Genomic DNA, 17,749 nt, shown 5'->3' on the forward strand with positions numbered 1-17,749 from the left:
CAATGCTTAAGAAATGTGGTTCAGTGCAACCTTTGGCATAGGTCACTCTTGACTAACTTTTACAAAAATAAAGAACATACTGACCCTTTGCAGCAGCAACAGAAAAAGCAACAGGCCACAGAAAAAGTTTACCAACTACGAGGAAACGCTGGAGTGTTCATAGGCTTTACACGATCAGGATGTTTGTGGCCGATCACCAATCAGTGAGTTTAAAAAAAAAAGATAACCAATCACTGATCTGATCACAGGATGGGGCAATGTATCTGTTTTAATGACTTGTTTATTTCTGTATATACTTTTGCACTTCAAAAGTATTCTTTAACATTTTAGATGAACGCTAGCACATCGATGACCTCTAAGGGGCATTCCAGGATTGGCCACTGACATAAAGTTCATTCAGGTTAAACCAACATTACTTAAAAACAGAAATAATGGGTGCAAATTTAGTTTAATTATAATTAAATGACTCATGATTGGCTGGCAACCAGCTCCTACCCGAAGATAGTTAGGATAGGCTCCAGCACCACCGCAACCCTTTTGAGGATAAGTGGCAAAGAAAATGTATGGATGGATAAAAAATACTGTTAATGACATTCCAACTCTAACTTTATCACTTTGCTTGTTTTATGGACATTTTTACCTTTGAAAGGTTATTTTATGGGGTGTGCAACGGTATGCGGCACAATGAATATGCAACATCTTAATGTCGTTATGCACAGACGCGATTGCCCCCACTAACTCTGCGATGCCATGATAGCCCCCACTAGCTAAGCCATGCCATAGGTGCGTAGTTCAAAAGAGGCGTGTCGTATCTACCTATGTTCATATTCGGGGTTTTTTTTCATTTTCTGCCGCACAAATACTCCTTGGTATGATATTATTTAATACAAAGCATATATCAAACTTTTTACCTACTGTGTTTTGAATTGTTTTCATTCGAAAGTACAATACACAAGTTTTCATTAAACTGGTTGTAGTGGACAGGAAGTAAACAAAAAAATCCAGTCTTAATGTGACGTCACGAATGACACGTATTCAAAATGGCTGCCGCGGTGATGGTGAGTGCAGAAACGATTATTTTTTTCTTGCAACTACACAGTCCTAGATGTCTCCTTCAATTTTAAGACATTGGAAGTGGTCACATGTAGTCACATGTCTATCAATTTTACTCTGGACATAACTGTTTGATTGAAAGCGCTTTGACTTTTGTTTGAGGTTGAGGCTCTTGCTAACTTCCTGGTAGTTAGCAAACGTCGCTTAGCCTCCTTGATCGTGGCTGCTAAAATGGATCTGGTGTATTTGTCAGGTAAATCGGACTATGGTGAAAAATTAGAGGAGGTCTGGGACGTTTTTGTCAAGCTGTCATTCATTCATTGATATTTCAAGGCGAACCAGGCAGTCGAACTTGGGCTCCCGGTTAGCTGTTAGCATCCCAGGATGCATCACTAAAGTTGCTGCCGGTTCAGCACGTCAGTTGTTGCTGAAAGGTGTTCCAACAAACTACTTGGTAAACCGCGTGAACTAAGCTGCAAGGTATTCTACGTAAAATGAGAGCTTCACTGCACTGAAGCTACTCACCTTAAAAATATAGACAGTTGAGCTACAATAAAATGCATTTTGAAATCATGTTATCATGCTTCTTACCACCATTGCATCATTAGTGTTTTGGGCTAATGTAGTTGAGTTGGAGCCCTGTTATTTTAACATAACCGTTCAAAACACCATATGTTGTTTGAAGTTTGGATCACCAGTACCCAGTATTGCATATCAAATAAGTCAGTTGGTAAATACTACACCAATTTGCATTTGTAGAGAATGTAACTTCAACAAATGTTTTTTAGTTTATCTTTTCATTCACATTTTTATTCTGGAGCTGCCAAAAACACGTTCCTAGAGCCTAGTCCAATGTTAGCTGTTGTTTCTCACTGAGAGTCACAATCGTTTTATTGCCATTGTCAGTGAAACCTAAATTCACAACGAAGCTTTGCACGATTATGATTGTTTGGGTGATCAGCGAGTTTAAAAAAACAATTAACCTATCACCAATTTGATAACAAGATGGAGCAATAAGTCTGTAGAAAGTATTTGTTCATTTACAGCGCATATTTGTGTAACTGCTCAAAAATATATATATTTAGGTAAGTCAACTTTAATTGTATAGCACAATTCAACAAGATAATTCAAAATGCTTCATAAAGACATCAAAACATATATACAAGCAGATTTTAAGCCACACAAAAAGGAAAGAACATTTATAATAAATGAGTATGAGTATATGCTTGTGTACCTAATTGTTTAAAAATATATATATTTAAAATAGATAATGTATGTTTATTCATCTATTTATGCCAGTGAGGCATACTGACAACAAATTGTCTTCTATTAGATGGCAGTAAGTACATACAGCAATTAATGTATCTATATTTTGTGACATTTTTGTTTGAGTTGGCATAAAAGTAGGAAATCACTGCTCTGGTAAGATCTTGTATTCAGCAGGACAGCAGCATGTTTACACACAGCCACACGTACTCTCTCTAGCTTTTTAGGCTATGTAACACAGTGTTTTTCGAACTTTGGGCCTGGGCCCCCTTTAGTTAGTAAAGTGGTCTGGGCAACGTAGAATGAAGATGATATAGACACGCTGCTTATGTTTACTCTCTAATAATGGCGAAAGTAGAGCAAAAAAAACAATGCTGTTATTTTAAAATGCAATTACTGTTGGAGTATACACAAATGGGATAAAAAGCGATGAAACTGGATGAGATTTTTTCTTTTTTGAGTAATAAAAGTGTCTGATTTGTAAAATATGTTGTAAAGCCAAAGTACCAAGCAGGTTTTCGGAAGGAAATGTTTGGACAGAGTGGAAGCTGGACTACCTCAAGTGTCATATTTATCACAAGTCATTTGAAACCAGTTAGAATATTTTACAGATGTAAGATGGGAATTCGGATCGGTACTTTGTTGAGGGAGCTTGCCAAAGACAGAGAAAAGGAACGATTTGACAGTGGTAAAGAAATCGAACCCAGATCAAGTTCAAATTCTCATCGACAATATTCTCCCAGCCACCGAAGTACATGAGTATACTAGAAAGCTGACTTAGCAAAAGTTTTGTCTTGGAATTTGTGAATTAAATCACTCAAATAGTGCAGGATGAGACACTGTGTAATGTTAACATTCCATATTCGCACACCCTCATCATGGATGAAAGCACAGACAATACGGTGCACAAAAAGCTAATTCTGTATGTTAAATACAGGGATCAAAATAACAGTCACCATAAAACTGTTCGGAAGGGTCATTCAGGTGTCAGAATGCACTGCAAAAGATAATGTTCAAGCAATTGACAAGGTGACGAGTTTAAACCGGTTGCTGTAAAAAATGAGATGTGGTGGTCTCTGAATACACCATTTTATTGCAGTAGTCTGACAATGCAATTGTGAAAGAGCAAATTTATGTAGTTGGATCCGCTCATCTCTCTTAGCCGTCTTCTCACTCCGATGCCGCCGACATTTTTTTTTTTAACTTTATTGGCTGTCGGATATTTACAGTATGTCAGAGGACACGAAAAAAACTATCTAAAAATACTATTTAAAAAATAAATTGGCCTTTTGATTCAGATAAAGTGTGCACGACAGCGACGCGGCAAGAATTTCTTGCGGAGCCAATCGATGATGTCATTGATCGAGTTGGCAAGTTAGGACATTAAAGCCGATTAGCAAAAAATGCTAAATATCTGCTGGTATCCATCAAGCCAACCAGAAGGGTGTAAAGTCTGCTGTGGCTTTACATTTTGTTTGTTTACAGCATTGTTCAATTAGCTCCTTAATCAGTTCCCAAAGAGCTTTGGGACTGATTAACATAGTTGCATTATACATCACTGATTTGGTCTGTTTTTCTTGATTGTTTGCACCAGCATAGCTATTTGTAGTCTACACTGAAGAAATGCTGATTGTTTTATTATAGTTGATTGGTAACCTGACATCACTAGTCATGTCTGTTCCAGGAGACGTGGTGGGCCTTGCTGCTCTTTTCCTTATTGCCTGTGGTGGTGCCCTTCTACGTTCCTGGTGTTGCCCCCCAAGATTTCCAAGAAGGGGCTATTGTAGATATTAAGGTAGAAACACTTGCAACATGCTTCATGCTGCATTATGCATGCTTCTTCCTTTTCCACAGAATCAGAATGCTCTTTATTTTCCAAGTGTTTGAAAAACATACTAGGAGTTTGTCTCCGGGTAGTTGAAGTTGCTCTAGTACGTCAACTGTCAGTCAACTGACAGAATACATTTGAGACTTACTAGTTACTAGGTAGGTTACTAGTTATGTGATAGTGGCGGTACACTTTTTTAATTTTTTTTTTTTTTTTTTTGGACAATTGTGCAAAAAGATGGAGTCCTCTAGAAATTAAAGCAATTTAAAATGACTAATAGAATAATCCGGCACAATGACTGTTGTGCAAAGAGTTTAGAGAGGACAAGAAATAGATGCAGTTCAAAGTGACTAGTAGTGTGATAATCTGGGACCATGTCAATTGTATAAATGTTGCCAATGCTACTAAAGAACAGATATTCAAATAGTGCAGAATGGCGAGGCTACTACAGTGAGACCCTGAACTGTTTGCCAGCAAGAGTACATACAAACGACTATTTGACAACAATTTAACACTGTGTGATTCAAGAAAATTAACTTCTATGTAGCAAACAAATGACCAAAGTTTTGGGTAATTTACTACAACTCATGATGGACAAAAACTGTTTTGTTGTCAACTTTAATTTGTTACATAATTTGAACTGCCTTAAAGTTCCTTCTTTTGTTTTACAGGCTGTGAAAATGACCAGCACTCATACCCAACTTCCCTATGAATACTACTCCCTACCATATTGTCAGCCTTCTTCTATTGTCTACAAAGGAGAAAACCTGGGTAAATAGTGGCCAAAGCCATCCTAGTCTTTACCGAGTGATCTGTTTGAGTCACAAAACTCACAAATATGTTTTGTTTTGCAGGGGAGGTCTTGCGTGGGGACCGTATTGTGAACACCCCATTCAATGTCGAAATGAACAAGGATAAGAAGTGTGAGGTGGTGTGTGACAAAAAAAAACTCAGCAAAGAAGAGAGCAAGTTGTTTGCAGAGCGAATACAAGAGGAATATTATGTTCACCTGTGAGCATTTCTCCCTACCTATTGCCAGAGCTCGTACTGCCAAACAAGCAGAACTACTACACTACATTGTTACAATAACTATAATGATATCTGACACATCAAAACTGCACACTACGGTAGTTCGCAGCATCTGAATATCATATTCGTAATATCTCATTAACAAATTAAACTACCAACATCTTGCTATACTCATTTAGTATTGCAGATAATCTGCCAGTAGCCACGAGGTTGGAAGTGTATCTCAATAGAGAAGCAGGAGCTGAAGAGGAGCTTAAAAAGGATATTGTTAAAGATATCCAGTTTGAACATGGCTACAGACTGGGCTTTGTCGACAACAACAAGGTAAGTCAAATCTGCCTTTTGGGATACAGAGTGCTGTATGTCACTGTTTGCTTGTTAGAGGTGGTTTCCTCTGTGATATTCTGGTTGGATGGTCAATTACTCTGGTTTGTGTTTAATAATGCATACATTTCTTGTCTTAATTTAAATTCCAACCACTGCCCAACTTGCTTCTATTCTCATTACTTAACTGTTTTATTATACATGCTCTTTGTCTAAAGGCTGCAGTGTGCACTCATACAAGTCCGTTCACGGATGTAGTTGTATAAAATATTTCAACTTCTAATAGAGCCTTTTAAACTTGGAGAATTTAGTATCAAAATGTTTTTTTACTATTCTGGTTTCAGAACCCCCCCCCCCAAAGTAAATGACTATACCAATGAGTAGAGCATACGAGACACTAATTCTGTACCTTTTCTCCTCTCCCTCACAGTTTTATCTCCACAACCACCTTTCCTTCATCCTGTACTTCCACAGGCAGAAGCTGGAGGAGGGGGAGCAGCACAACTATAGAGTGGTGCGATTTGAGGTCATACCCCAAAGTGTAAAAGTAGAGGGTAGGTGTCAGCACTTCTTTTTGGGTTTGTTTGAGTCCACATGAGCACTTCACCTGTATACATTGGTAGATCTGAAGGCTGTGCCAAAAGAGAAGACTTGCACCTTGCCAGAGGCCAGCGGCTCTTCTGCACAGGAGATTGACCCCACAACCGAGAACGAGGTCCTCTTCACGTATTCTGTGCACTGGGAGGTCAGTGACTGTTGCAATTATTCTTGAAAACAAAATCCATTCCCGCTTATGGGTGAGATGCCCTTTGTTTTTTTTCCAGCTATGTCGATATCCAAAGTACTGAAGGCCGCTGAACCCACAATTTGCTTTGGACTCTAATTCTTACTCTGTGTAAGCTAGTTAATGGATATTACTTTTGAGCTACTTTAAGAATATAAAGATTAACTAGAAGTGCCATGGTAATTAATTACTATAAGTTTTAATGGGACAAGCAGTCACTTTGATTTGACGGGCGCATATGCGCCCCCGCACCATTGCACTGGCAAATCTGCAGAGTCTAGCATAAAGTCACGCCCGTAAAATTTGTGACAAGTAGAAATACATCGATATTGAAAGATGTCGCTTATTTTGTGTAGTCTTGACCCATGTTCCCTCTAAGCTGCGCCACTGCGCATTTGCACACTTGTCGCACGCTCTCACAGCGCACATGAAAACCGATTCAGCGCAGTGACCACACAGCCTGGCTTTTTTTTTTTTTTTTGAACACAGTCTCTAAACAAGAGCTGCTGCTCACCATACTTCTACTTCCTAGTTTAGCTGCCACTGCCCCCTCCGCTCTTAAAGGGGTACACTCATAATTACGAACAGAACACACACCCGCAACTTAAAACTGCGGGCGTGACTGGTGGACCACACCCGTAACTTTAAATCTGCAGGCATGACAGACCACACCCGTACATTTTTCAAGTTTGAGTGACTGGATAAGGATTGCCCACATCACCATACAACTGCATCCACCTTTACCAATGCAGGTAAAATGGATAACATAACCCAGGTGTCATTAATGTAAATTTGGGGGGGGGTGCTTCAGTTGTCTTTCTTTTGTCTTTTAGGCCAGTGCTAGAATGTATCCATCTAATTTTGGCACCATTACAACTTCCCTTCACCGACATCAGGAGATGGCGGTGGTGGGATATTTTGGCAAATTTATAAAATCACAAACGTGTGAGGGAGTTAACATACAGGAATCAATGTAATAATTGTCATTTTCCCAAGGCCACCTCTGTACTTTAATCCAGCATTTTGAAATTTGCAGTTACCTGAGAGGGGAAGTCCGGTCGTTTAATTAACAATGTATCAGATAGGTCATGTCATATGTACTATACCTTGAAAATTTGAGGTTAATTCGATATCATTTATGGTGTTTTGAGGAGATTTTTTATCAGCAATTACGAATTTTCATGGGCACCGCCATTTTGGCGAGTCACATGACCTACATGCGCGGATGTGACGTATTAGGTGCGGAAAAAAAAGGCTCGCTAATGTGATACAGTTATGGCCAGCGATGATTTCTCAGATTTATTCTCATCTGATGAAGAAAAAGCAGTATCGGTTGATCGGGAAGACGGACGAATACTTCCAAAAAAGTTGCTCAGTACTGAAATATTTTGTCTTCACCTAAAATTTAGATGGTGAATTTTATACAGCAAATTGTAGCCGTTTGAATTTCAGAAAGCGAATTGTAACCAGTCGACTATCAGGAGACACTAAATGTATGTAGGTTCTAATCTGTATCTTCCCAATCAATTGATACTGCTATTTCTTCATCAGATGAGGATAAATTCGAGAAATCAGTGCTGGCCATAATTGTGTCACAACATAAGCGAGCCTTTGTTTGCGCATGTAATATGTCACATCTGCGCACGTAGGTCATGTGACTCGCTAAAATGGCGGCGCCCATAAAAATTCGTAATTTTTGATAAAAATCTTCTCAAAACACCATTAAATGATACCGGATTAACCTCAAATTTTCAAGGGACATTACATATGACATGACCTATCTGATACATTGTTAATGCAACGACTGGACTTCGCCTTTACGTAAAGCCATCTGAGTGCCTTGTGACCTGTGCAGGAGAGTGAGGTGAAATGGGCTTCTCGATGGGACACCTACCTGACCATGAGCGACGTGCAGATCCATTGGTTTTCCATTGTTAACTCTGTGGTGGTTGTCTTCTTCTTGTCGGGTATGGTTATAAAATCATGCTCAAATGTGTTGTTGTTTGATCAACAGTCCCATTATTGAAATCATTGTGCAGCAAAGGTTGTAGGTGTGTGTACTGTAGAACCATGGGGGACATCTCATAGCATTTGTTTCTGTAGGTTACTTTGATACTTCATCATTTCTAAGGTTATACGTATAGAAATTCTTCTGAAATCAGCTGAGTGATTTTTCGTTACTCATCCAAAAGTTCACCTCAGTGAAATGCTTTACATAAGTGTGTGTTCATTCTTTCAGGTATCCTCAGTATGATCATCATTAGAACCTTAAGAAAGGACATTGCAAATTACAACAGAGAGGATGATATAGTAAGTCTCGTGTAATGTGATTCTTCAACTTGCTTGACCAGGATGCTGTAACCATTTGACAGTTTGACTTATTGTGCGCTGCCATGTGACTTTTATTATTCTGCACACAATCAGGAAGACACAATGGAAGAGTCAGGATGGAAGAATGTCCACGGTGATGTCTTCAGGCCTCCTCAGTATCCCATGATTCTCAGCTCACTTCTGGGTTCAGGAGTCCAGCTTTTTTGCATGATCCTTATTGTCATCTGTGAGTGTTTTTTTTTTAATTGCGTTTTTCATCGGTAATCATAGCTTTTACAGCAGCAATTATAATAATTACATATGATACATTCATGTACATATGTTCATAAGTTCTGAGTAACTTGCAAACATCCTTAATGCTAAGAGTAAAATACCACCTTTGTATAACTCTGCCACTCATACAACAAATGTTTGTCGTATTCCCCCTCTCTCTCTGGGTAGTTGTTGCCATGTTGGGCATGTTATCGCCGTCGAGTAGAGGAGCTCTGATGACCACTGCATGCTTTCTCTTCATGTTTATGGGGTGAGAGCCATTAAGTCTTGGATCCTCACCAAGGAGATTCCAAGAATCAAGTAATCCAGTGTTTAAATTTTTTTTGTTGTTGTTGGTTTGTTTCTTTTGTAGTGTATTTGGAGGCTACTTTGCTGGACGACTCTACCGCACACTGAAAGGCCATCGGTGGAGGAAAGGAGCATTTTGTGTGAGTGTTTAGATTTGCTTATTATTCGACAGCATAGGATGGTGGTGTGTAGGATGACTCTGGTGGTGGGTAGGAAGATTAAGAAGACAAAGATAGAGCAGAGAACCATGTAGTGGAAGCTGAGAAAAGGAAGAATGTTTTGCGGCCTTTCGGAAAGAGGTGAGAAAGGCTCTCGATGGACAACAGAAGCTCCCGGTAGACTGGACTACGACAGGCAAGGTAATCAGAGAGATAGGCAGGCGAGTACTTGGTGTGTCTTCTGGTAGGAAAGGGGAGAAGGAGACTTGGGATTCGAGAGAGCAGACTTCGATGGTTTGGACATGTTCAGAGGCAAGAGAGTGAGTATGTTGGTAGAAGTGTGCTGTGGATGTAGCTGTCAGGCAAAAGAGCGAGAGGAAGACCAAAGAGAAGGTTTATGGATGTGGTGAGGGAAGACATGAGGGCAGTTGCGGTTAGAGAGGAAGATGCAGGAGATAGGCTAAGATGGAAAAAGTGTCACAAGGCTTATTCACAAAAAAATATTAGGCATCATATTCATCCACTTTGAACGTCTGGACAATCTGGAATTGGTATGGATAAAACTTTGTCACTTTCCGAAGTAACGCTTGAATCATCAAGCTTTTGTTGAGAGTTCAGTGCGGCACTCCGATCGACATTTCCAGCCATTGTACGAATGCCTGCTCTCGGGGTTTGGGATTTTTATCAGTATTGGTAGTAGCAGGTCTCCCACTTTTTGATTTGTCCATGGATAGTGCCAAATCTTACTATGCGTTGGAGCAGTTTGGAACCATAAACCTCAAACTGGTACTGTACTGCAGTCGGGTATGAAAGGTAGCAGTAGATTATCTATATCTTCCTAAAGCATGGAGAGGGGAAATGTTTTATACTTCAAGATAACACGGTACCACGGGAGAAAATTACCGTTCTCGTTTAAATATATAGACAGACTAGTCTAATATTAGAACTTGGATCAAGTCAAAGTAAATCACAATCTCATACTTATTATAATTAGATACTGAAACATTACCTGAGTTTTATCCCAGAAATGTTTTCATTGTAATTCAGGGGTGCGCAGATTTTTTTGGGGCACGCCATCACACGATCAACACATTGAGCAACCCTGGTGTAATTGAATTTCCTTTGGCTTGGCTCATGATGTTGATGACTTTCAATGTAAATGGGCTGGCAGTACGTGAAGAAGCTCAGAACATGCGCTTTTGGCATCACTTCCAGACATGCTCAGTACGGTTCATTTGCATTTCCTGTTTCCGGGTGAATACTGATTGTTCAGGAGCAGGCTTGTTTTGTTAACGTTTATGAAAAAAACACATAAATTAATGCAAAAAATACACAACACAAGCGACTTCTTTCAATATCTATTTTTTTCTACTCGTAACAAATTTTACGTGCGTGATTTTTCATGCTCGACTTTGCAGATTTGCGAGTGCAATGGTGCGCAGGCGCAAACGTAATCGTCAAATGTGAGTGACTAGTCAATCAATCTATCAGGATATTCTAAAACCATGACTTTATCATCTGGGGTTCCCCATGTTCATTTAAAGACATCGTACTTTTTGTGTATGTTAACTTGTAACCTCGAAGAAAGTCTAGAATTCTCTTTGTAAATTCTCTCTATCATTATTTTGGCATTTAACAAAATTTTATATTTGGGTGATCCTGACTGAACTGAAACAGGAACGGTTTATTCTGATTTTACTTCAGACAGTGATCCAAAAAAAATAAAATGTCTTTTTGCACAATGTATTTAAACTTCTGGCTTCAACTGTCAATTCTGAAAACAGCCACATCCCCAGTTACACTTGTGCAACCCAACTGAGGTATGCAAAGTTATAGTTCACTTTAATGATGGAAAAACCTTTGAAATGATCTATCTTTGTCTTATTTCTGTAATATCACAAAATAATGACAATTTCACAAGTGTCCACTAGACGTAAATTCTTGAAAGCTTTTCACAACCCTCACAGTGGTGCTTGGCCCTCGCGTTAAGAATTATGGTCTTAACATCTCACAGAAGCAAGCAAAGGCCAATTATGAAACGTTGCTTGGACATCTGAAAAGGTCTTTTTTTTCTCTCCTGTAGACTGCAACTTTATATCCAGCTGTGGTGTTTGGAATTTGCTTCATCCTCAACTGTTTCATTTGGGGAGAACACTCCTCTGGCGCGGTGAGTGAACATGTAATGCAAATGATCTGCACATTATAACGCTAATAATAATGATGTTTTCGGCCATTGAAACTGTCCGTCCAAAAATAGTCCAAATTTTTAGTTAGGTTAGTAAACAGACAGAGCCATGCATGAATTCCTATTAATAACTGGAAGAATAATTTCTTTCAGTATTAAATTTTTCAGCCTTGGTTTACGTGTTTTCGCTTTTGGACAAACATTTTAATATTGGTGCATCACTATGAAGTGTTAGCACAGTCACTCAAAATTCCAGATGCCATCAACTTGTTGATAGAATATAAACACGAGATCCAAATTAGGTTAAACTACCTGAAGACAAAAGGAACAATCGCTGCTTTATTGTGAGAGAGAGGGTACTGGATGTTTCTGTATGGAAGTGTCTCATTTAATTACTATTCCTGGATCTTCAGGTGCCCTTCCCAACCATGCTTGCTCTGCTGTGTATGTGGTTTGGTATTTCCATGCCCTTGGTCTATCTGGGCTACTACTTCGGTTTCCGCAAGCAGCCCTATGACAACCCCGTGCGCACTAACCAGATCCCTCGGCAGGTCCCAGAGCAGCGCTGGTACATGAACAAGTTCGTGGGGTGAGTGCTGAACAACTCCAATACAGAATGTCATTTTTCCTCCTCTTTAGATGGCTGATTCAAGGCCCGTCACTTTAGCCTGCAATGTTTAATTTTCTCCCCCTTTCATTAGAATCCTGATGGCCGGGATCCTACCATTTGGTGCCATGTTCATCGAGCTATTCTTTATTTTCAGTGTAAGTGTGATAACTGTTGTACATTAAAAAGTCAGTCTTCTCTCTATGTACATTTTAGTGTTTGTTTTTCATACAGATTGGAGAGTAGTATATGCTAAGCACTACTTGACAATAATGTACACTGATATCCGTGCATGTGCATTTGACCATCTTTAGGCCATCTGGGAGAATCAATTCTATTATCTCTTTGGCTTCCTGTTTCTGGTCTTCATCATATTGGTGGTCTCCTGCTCTCAGATCAGCATTGTCATGGTTTATTTCCAGCTGTGTGCAGAGGTATGTTTTGTTCATTTTTTTTACTTCTCTAAAAAGAATGATTTAAATAAGTTAATTTGGACAGTATTTAGTTCATAAATATTATTCAGAAGATAAATAATTACACATTTAAGTTAGATTTTTATATAGTTATATTTTTGATAGTTAACCAGTCGTCACTGAGTGACACCGCCAGTCATTTATATTCTTAGCTCGGAAGAAAAACACACATAAGGCATTTAGCTGGCCCTGGGGGCAAAGCACCCGCCGATTAATGTATGCATCTACTGTATTAGAGCGGAGGTATATATTTGAGGAAATATAGTACTGGTAGATTATTTCATTCATCAGTTCAGCCCAGAACTGCATGTTGTGCCAATTTTGTCTCTTGTATGAGACACAAAGAAATCTTAGAATTTAAAGGCATTTTGAGATAAGAAACAAATCTCCTAAATGTACATTACTGGTGAAAAATCTTCTGCTTTCAAGTGAATTTTCAAGATGAAATCTGTGAGTAGTACTGTATTTTCCGCACTGTAAGGCGCACCTAAAAGCCTTTAATTTTCTCAAAATCCGTCAGTGCGCCTTACAATCCTATGCACCTTATATATGGATCAATATTGAGCCTTTAGTTCAACTCCATCTAATGGGATGCACAACATAACCCCAACCTCTACTGTAGCGTCTATTCCATGCGTCTTATATTGCAGTGCACCTTATATATGAAAAAAAAAGTTTTAAAATAGGCCATCCATTGAAGGTGCGCCTTATAAAGCAGTGTGCTTTATAGGGGGGTGGAAAATACAGTACTTGTTTGTTTACAGCATTGTTCTGGAATGCGCATAGTGCAGATCTTGCTGTCATCATCTGCAACTTTTACAATGTATTTGTTTGTGTCTTTAACACTCAAAAAAGGACTACCGATGGTGGTGGAGAACCTTCCTGGTTTCGGGAGGGTCAGCGTTCTATGTTCTCGTGTACGCCATCTTCTACTTTGTCAACAAGGTAAAAGGTCACAGGATGCTGTACTGTAAATGGAGAATGCAATGGACCCTGGATTTGAACCTCTGTTGGAACACCAGTATGGAGTTTGCAGGTTCTTCCTGTGGTTGTGAGAGGCTTCTCATGGTGCACAGACGTCCCTCCATATTCCAAAAGCTATGCATAATTGCATTGAATACTTTAAATTGTCCGGAGGTGTCTGGTTGAATGCTTGTTTGCTTGCGTCTTCATTGCGTTTGACTGGCAACGAGTCCAAAGGTCTTGCCGCAAACACAGGTCTTGCACAATATGCTGAGCAAGGGTCAGACAATTTGAAAATGACAAATATTATCTTGAATCTATGCCTCTAAAGGTGAGTCCGACTCCAGAGTTTAAACTTTGATCATTCGCCCATCTATATTTGATATTGCTTCTCCTGTTCAGTGTCATCTTTTTCCATCTAATCCTATCTCGAGAATCCTCCTCTCTTAACACCCACTGTTCTCATGTCCTCCCTCATGACATCCATCAACCTTTTCTTTGGTCTTCCTCTCGCTCTTCTGCCTGGCAGCTCCATCCTCAGCACCCTTCCACCAACATACTGACTCTCTCACCTCTAAACATGTCCAAACCATTTCACTCTGCTCTCTCTTCTCCAAAACATCCAATTTTGGCTGTCCCTCTAATGAGCTAATTTCTAATCCTATCCAACCTGTCACAGACTACTACTACTTAATTAAAATAAAGACATTTAATCAGTAACACTGTCAAAATAAGCTGTGCAGTAGTTGTCCATTAGATGCATGTGGATGGTGGCATCTCACTAAAGTGAGCTTCAGGGATAGCAATTTTAACAAGACAAACAAAAGATAAAAAATTGTGATCTGATGGCTCGTCCCCTCTTGGTTCCTCTGCAGCTGGACATTGTAGAGTTCATCCCATCGCTGTTGTACTTTGGCTACACCACCCTGATGGTGCTTTCCTTCTGGCTTCTGACGGGCACAATCGGCTTCTACGCCGCCTACGTCTTCATCAGGAAGATCTACGCTGCAGTCAAGATCGACTGAGTCAGTTGCTGCTGCTGTCATCTTTTTTTTTTTGTCACTTTTTTTTTTTTTTTATGTTTTTATTGTACAACCAACACTGACTTGTGTTGTGGTGGGAGAAGCAAACGTGTTGCTTTTTTCAGAGTATAAAAGTTACACCCAATGACCGGATTGGGTATAACACGGAGTCTCCTTCCTTGCCCATCCCAGCTTTTTTTTTTTTTTTTTTTTTTTTTTTTTTTTAGGCAGGGGGGAGCAGAGGATGTTTCCTCTACTGGGACTGTTTGCATCTTTCGCTGGTTCACCTTGCACAAAACACTGGGCCAAACAATGGATTTCTGCACATTTTGTCTCCCCCCTTGATTTAATTTATCCATGTATTTAGTTTTAGTTTTGCTATCACCAGTCATGTTGGAAAGACTGTTGACCTTGGATCTGTTTTCACCCAAATATTCCCGGTTTCTTTATTTCCACCTCTTTCATTTGAGAGACTTTACACAAAGAGAGGTGAACTGTGGTTGTAGTGTGTTGGTGTTTTATGTTGAACAGATTGATCTCCATTCTCACACCGAATGCATATATTAAATGCTCTCATTTTTTAAATCATGTTTCCATATATTTTGTGTAGCCACTTAAATCACAACTGCATCAAGAAATCCCCTTTTCCCTTCTAAAGGAACTCAATGTACCAAATATATTGGTGTATTGCCTGATGATTGAACTTTTTTTGTGAAAGCAGTGGCCTGGGATTTATTCAAAATGCATATTGATATTGTGTTTAAGACGTTAATACACATCTGAATCATCCCAGCTGTAACCTGAAAATTCGTTTTTATGCTTATTAAATGATGGGTGCAGTATTTTTAAGCCAGGAACCTTTTTCTCTTCCCTGTGGTTTTGGATTAAAATAAAGGTACAAATTTCCCCACATCTGGTGGCAATTAATTAAATTTTATTGGAGCTTACTCTCTTTCCAAGTATTTTCTGTTGGATGTGTATATAGAAAAGTTACATGCGGGCAGCAGTAGCTCATCTAACTGCTGAGGTGCCCTTGAGTAAGGCAGTAAGGCCCCCCTGAAATTGAAACACTTCCATACCTGTGTGATGTACAACAGAAGTAGAGGTGTATCTAAAATTAGAATACTGTATTGTGGAAAGCAGTTCAATTCAGTTTACAGTTAATGGAGGAAAAAAATCAAAAAAATTTGAACACTATTTAAAATGAGTAGTCATATTTTTTTTAAATGAATGTTTGTGTGTCATCTCAAATGTTGTGGCCTCGGGGTGGAGTAAACATGATTCTCAAGTGTGCTACTGGGACCTCTTGTAGTAAAGTGGGAAGGAAAATTATGTAAAACCTTGGGAATCTCTGAAATTTATGTATAAAACTATCATAAATGTCTGATTTTTGACTAAATCACAATAATTGAATAATATATATTAATAACAATTAAATACCACACAATTATGTTTTGACATTTTATAGGGCGTAGCAACTTATTGACTCTTGACTAATTTGCTCTTCAAGAGTCTGGAGCCACTTTTTCTTACTGTCCTGTGAATAAAAATGAGGCTTGTGTGGTAATAGTTTAAGCGACATCAGTTTGTTGGTTCTTGTGCTTTATGCCCGCCAAACAAAGTTGGAGACATTGAGAAAAAAAAACACCCGGACTCACCACATAGACTGTCCAATTAGGTATATAACACTTAAGACCACTGCTATACTACAGTTACAGGAAAAAGAAATAAAACGTGTCATGCCATTCCTTGCGCTTTCCTAGGCTTCTCAGATCACTGCTTAATCTACTTTATTTTCTGCTATTGAAGTAAATATGTGCTCCATATAGTTATGCTGTACCTCATATCTATTGCATCATGGTGCAATAGGTGTCGTTCATCGCTAGAGGGCAATCAAGTGCTTCCAGGCAGAGTAAACATGGCCAGACTCTTGTGGAATTAAATCGCAGTATCCCATTTGTTTTGTACGTCAACGCAAAGTAGATATATTTATTGCATTAACCTGGCACATTTGATTTAACAACCTATTTAACAGCAGCTCTGAGCAGAACAGGAGAGCCGTGCGTGCGCACCATATGCTCAGCACCATGTGCCAATTTGTTAAGTGTTGCAAGCCTCGAATTTTGGTCATTTGGGATTTGACTGGCTCATGAATGAAAGTCAAGATAAAAGGAAAGAGTTTAATGCTTATCTACTTTAATCTTTACTGTAGCACGTTCACCGTTTTCTGTGTTTGTGACTACTTGAGAAGTCAACAAAGGTTGGACATAAATACATCATTGTACATTTATTTGTGTGAAAAATGCACTTGTTTAGTCTGGATAACTGGAATAATCCCATTTTCTATCAGGTTTCTATTTATCTTTGGTGGGATACTTTCTGGCTGTCACTAACTGCATTTCAAGTATAAAGTACAAATCTGAGAATCTTTCTTTTTTCCTTTTCTTTTCATATGGCTTTAATAAATGTGGACAGAGCTCACACCAAGTCGACGAAGTATCGTGTTTTAAACAATGTCATCAGATCCAGAATAACAACCCTTTGTTGAGGAATGGAAAGTCTTTGTGATCAATGAAAGCATTAGTGTTGCAAGTCTTACTTGTCCAAAGAGGGACGCAGATGAACAGATGGACTGGGCCCCGATGCTATGTGCACTGACATACTTTGAATACTGCAATAACGACACAGCCTCCCTGTGTACTTGAACTACATCCCTCAGCCCCCCCCCCTTTTTTTTTTTTTGCCATGATTGTAAATTAGCCCTTCAACACTATTAAAATGATTTTGCTCAATCACAGCTGAGACCAGGATGACCTTTTTGTCCTTGGCACCAGCTGTAATCACGATGGACGTCCGAAGTGCTGCACCGGCATGCCGCAAAGGATACTGAGAGGATGTAAATCACGTTTAAAGTGCATATTTTGTGTCCACTATTTTGTGAGTCATTCTTCCATTTGTATTATTTTCTAGTTGTGCTATTCTGTTTACTGTGGTCTGATAATTTTAGTGTCGATGTGACACCATGAATGTGGACAACCTCGTCAGTAATGACTTGTCTACACAGGCTGTGTTAATCACAATGTAAGCTTCTTTTGCTTACAGATGTGAAATGCAATTGTTCCGCACTGCCTTATGAACACCATCATATGGTCGCTCACATACATA

At 39.1% G+C, this 17,749-nt stretch overlaps 1 protein-coding gene across 1 annotated transcript; it reads left to right on the top strand.

Moving 5' to 3' along the window:
* The first annotated feature begins 938 nt into the window (after positions 1-938).
* On the top strand, positions 939-16,997 carry tm9sf4 (transmembrane 9 superfamily protein member 4). Its single transcript, XM_061801048.1, has 18 exons — positions 939-1,058; positions 4,004-4,114; positions 4,819-4,918; positions 5,002-5,158; positions 5,356-5,500; positions 5,931-6,054; positions 6,124-6,245; positions 8,140-8,251; positions 8,524-8,594; positions 8,709-8,841; positions 9,057-9,138; positions 9,241-9,316; positions 11,418-11,501; positions 11,933-12,108; positions 12,221-12,284; positions 12,441-12,560; positions 13,455-13,544; positions 14,438-16,997. Exons 1-18 carry the CDS (start codon positions 1,041-1,043, stop codon positions 14,585-14,587), a joined length of 1,935 nt encoding a protein of 644 aa, XP_061657032.1. The 5' UTR covers positions 939-1,040; the 3' UTR covers positions 14,588-16,997.
* The last annotated feature ends 752 nt before the right edge of the window (positions 16,998-17,749 follow it).

The sequence above is a fragment of the Syngnathoides biaculeatus genome, chromosome 2 (assembly GCF_019802595.1).
Source record: "Syngnathoides biaculeatus isolate LvHL_M chromosome 2, ASM1980259v1, whole genome shotgun sequence".
NCBI classification, from domain to species: Eukaryota; Metazoa; Chordata; class Actinopteri; order Syngnathiformes; family Syngnathidae; genus Syngnathoides; species Syngnathoides biaculeatus.

Excerpts from the sequence above, each read along its gene's own strand:
- tm9sf4 (XM_061801048.1), top strand. Across the intron at positions 5,501-5,930 it reads GCTTTGTCGACAACAACAAG|TTTTATCTCCACAACCACCT; the intron begins GTAAGTCAAATC and ends TCTCCCTCACAG. Across the intron at positions 8,842-9,056 it reads CATGATCCTTATTGTCATCT|TTGTTGCCATGTTGGGCATG; the intron begins GTGAGTGTTTTT and ends CTCTCTGGGTAG.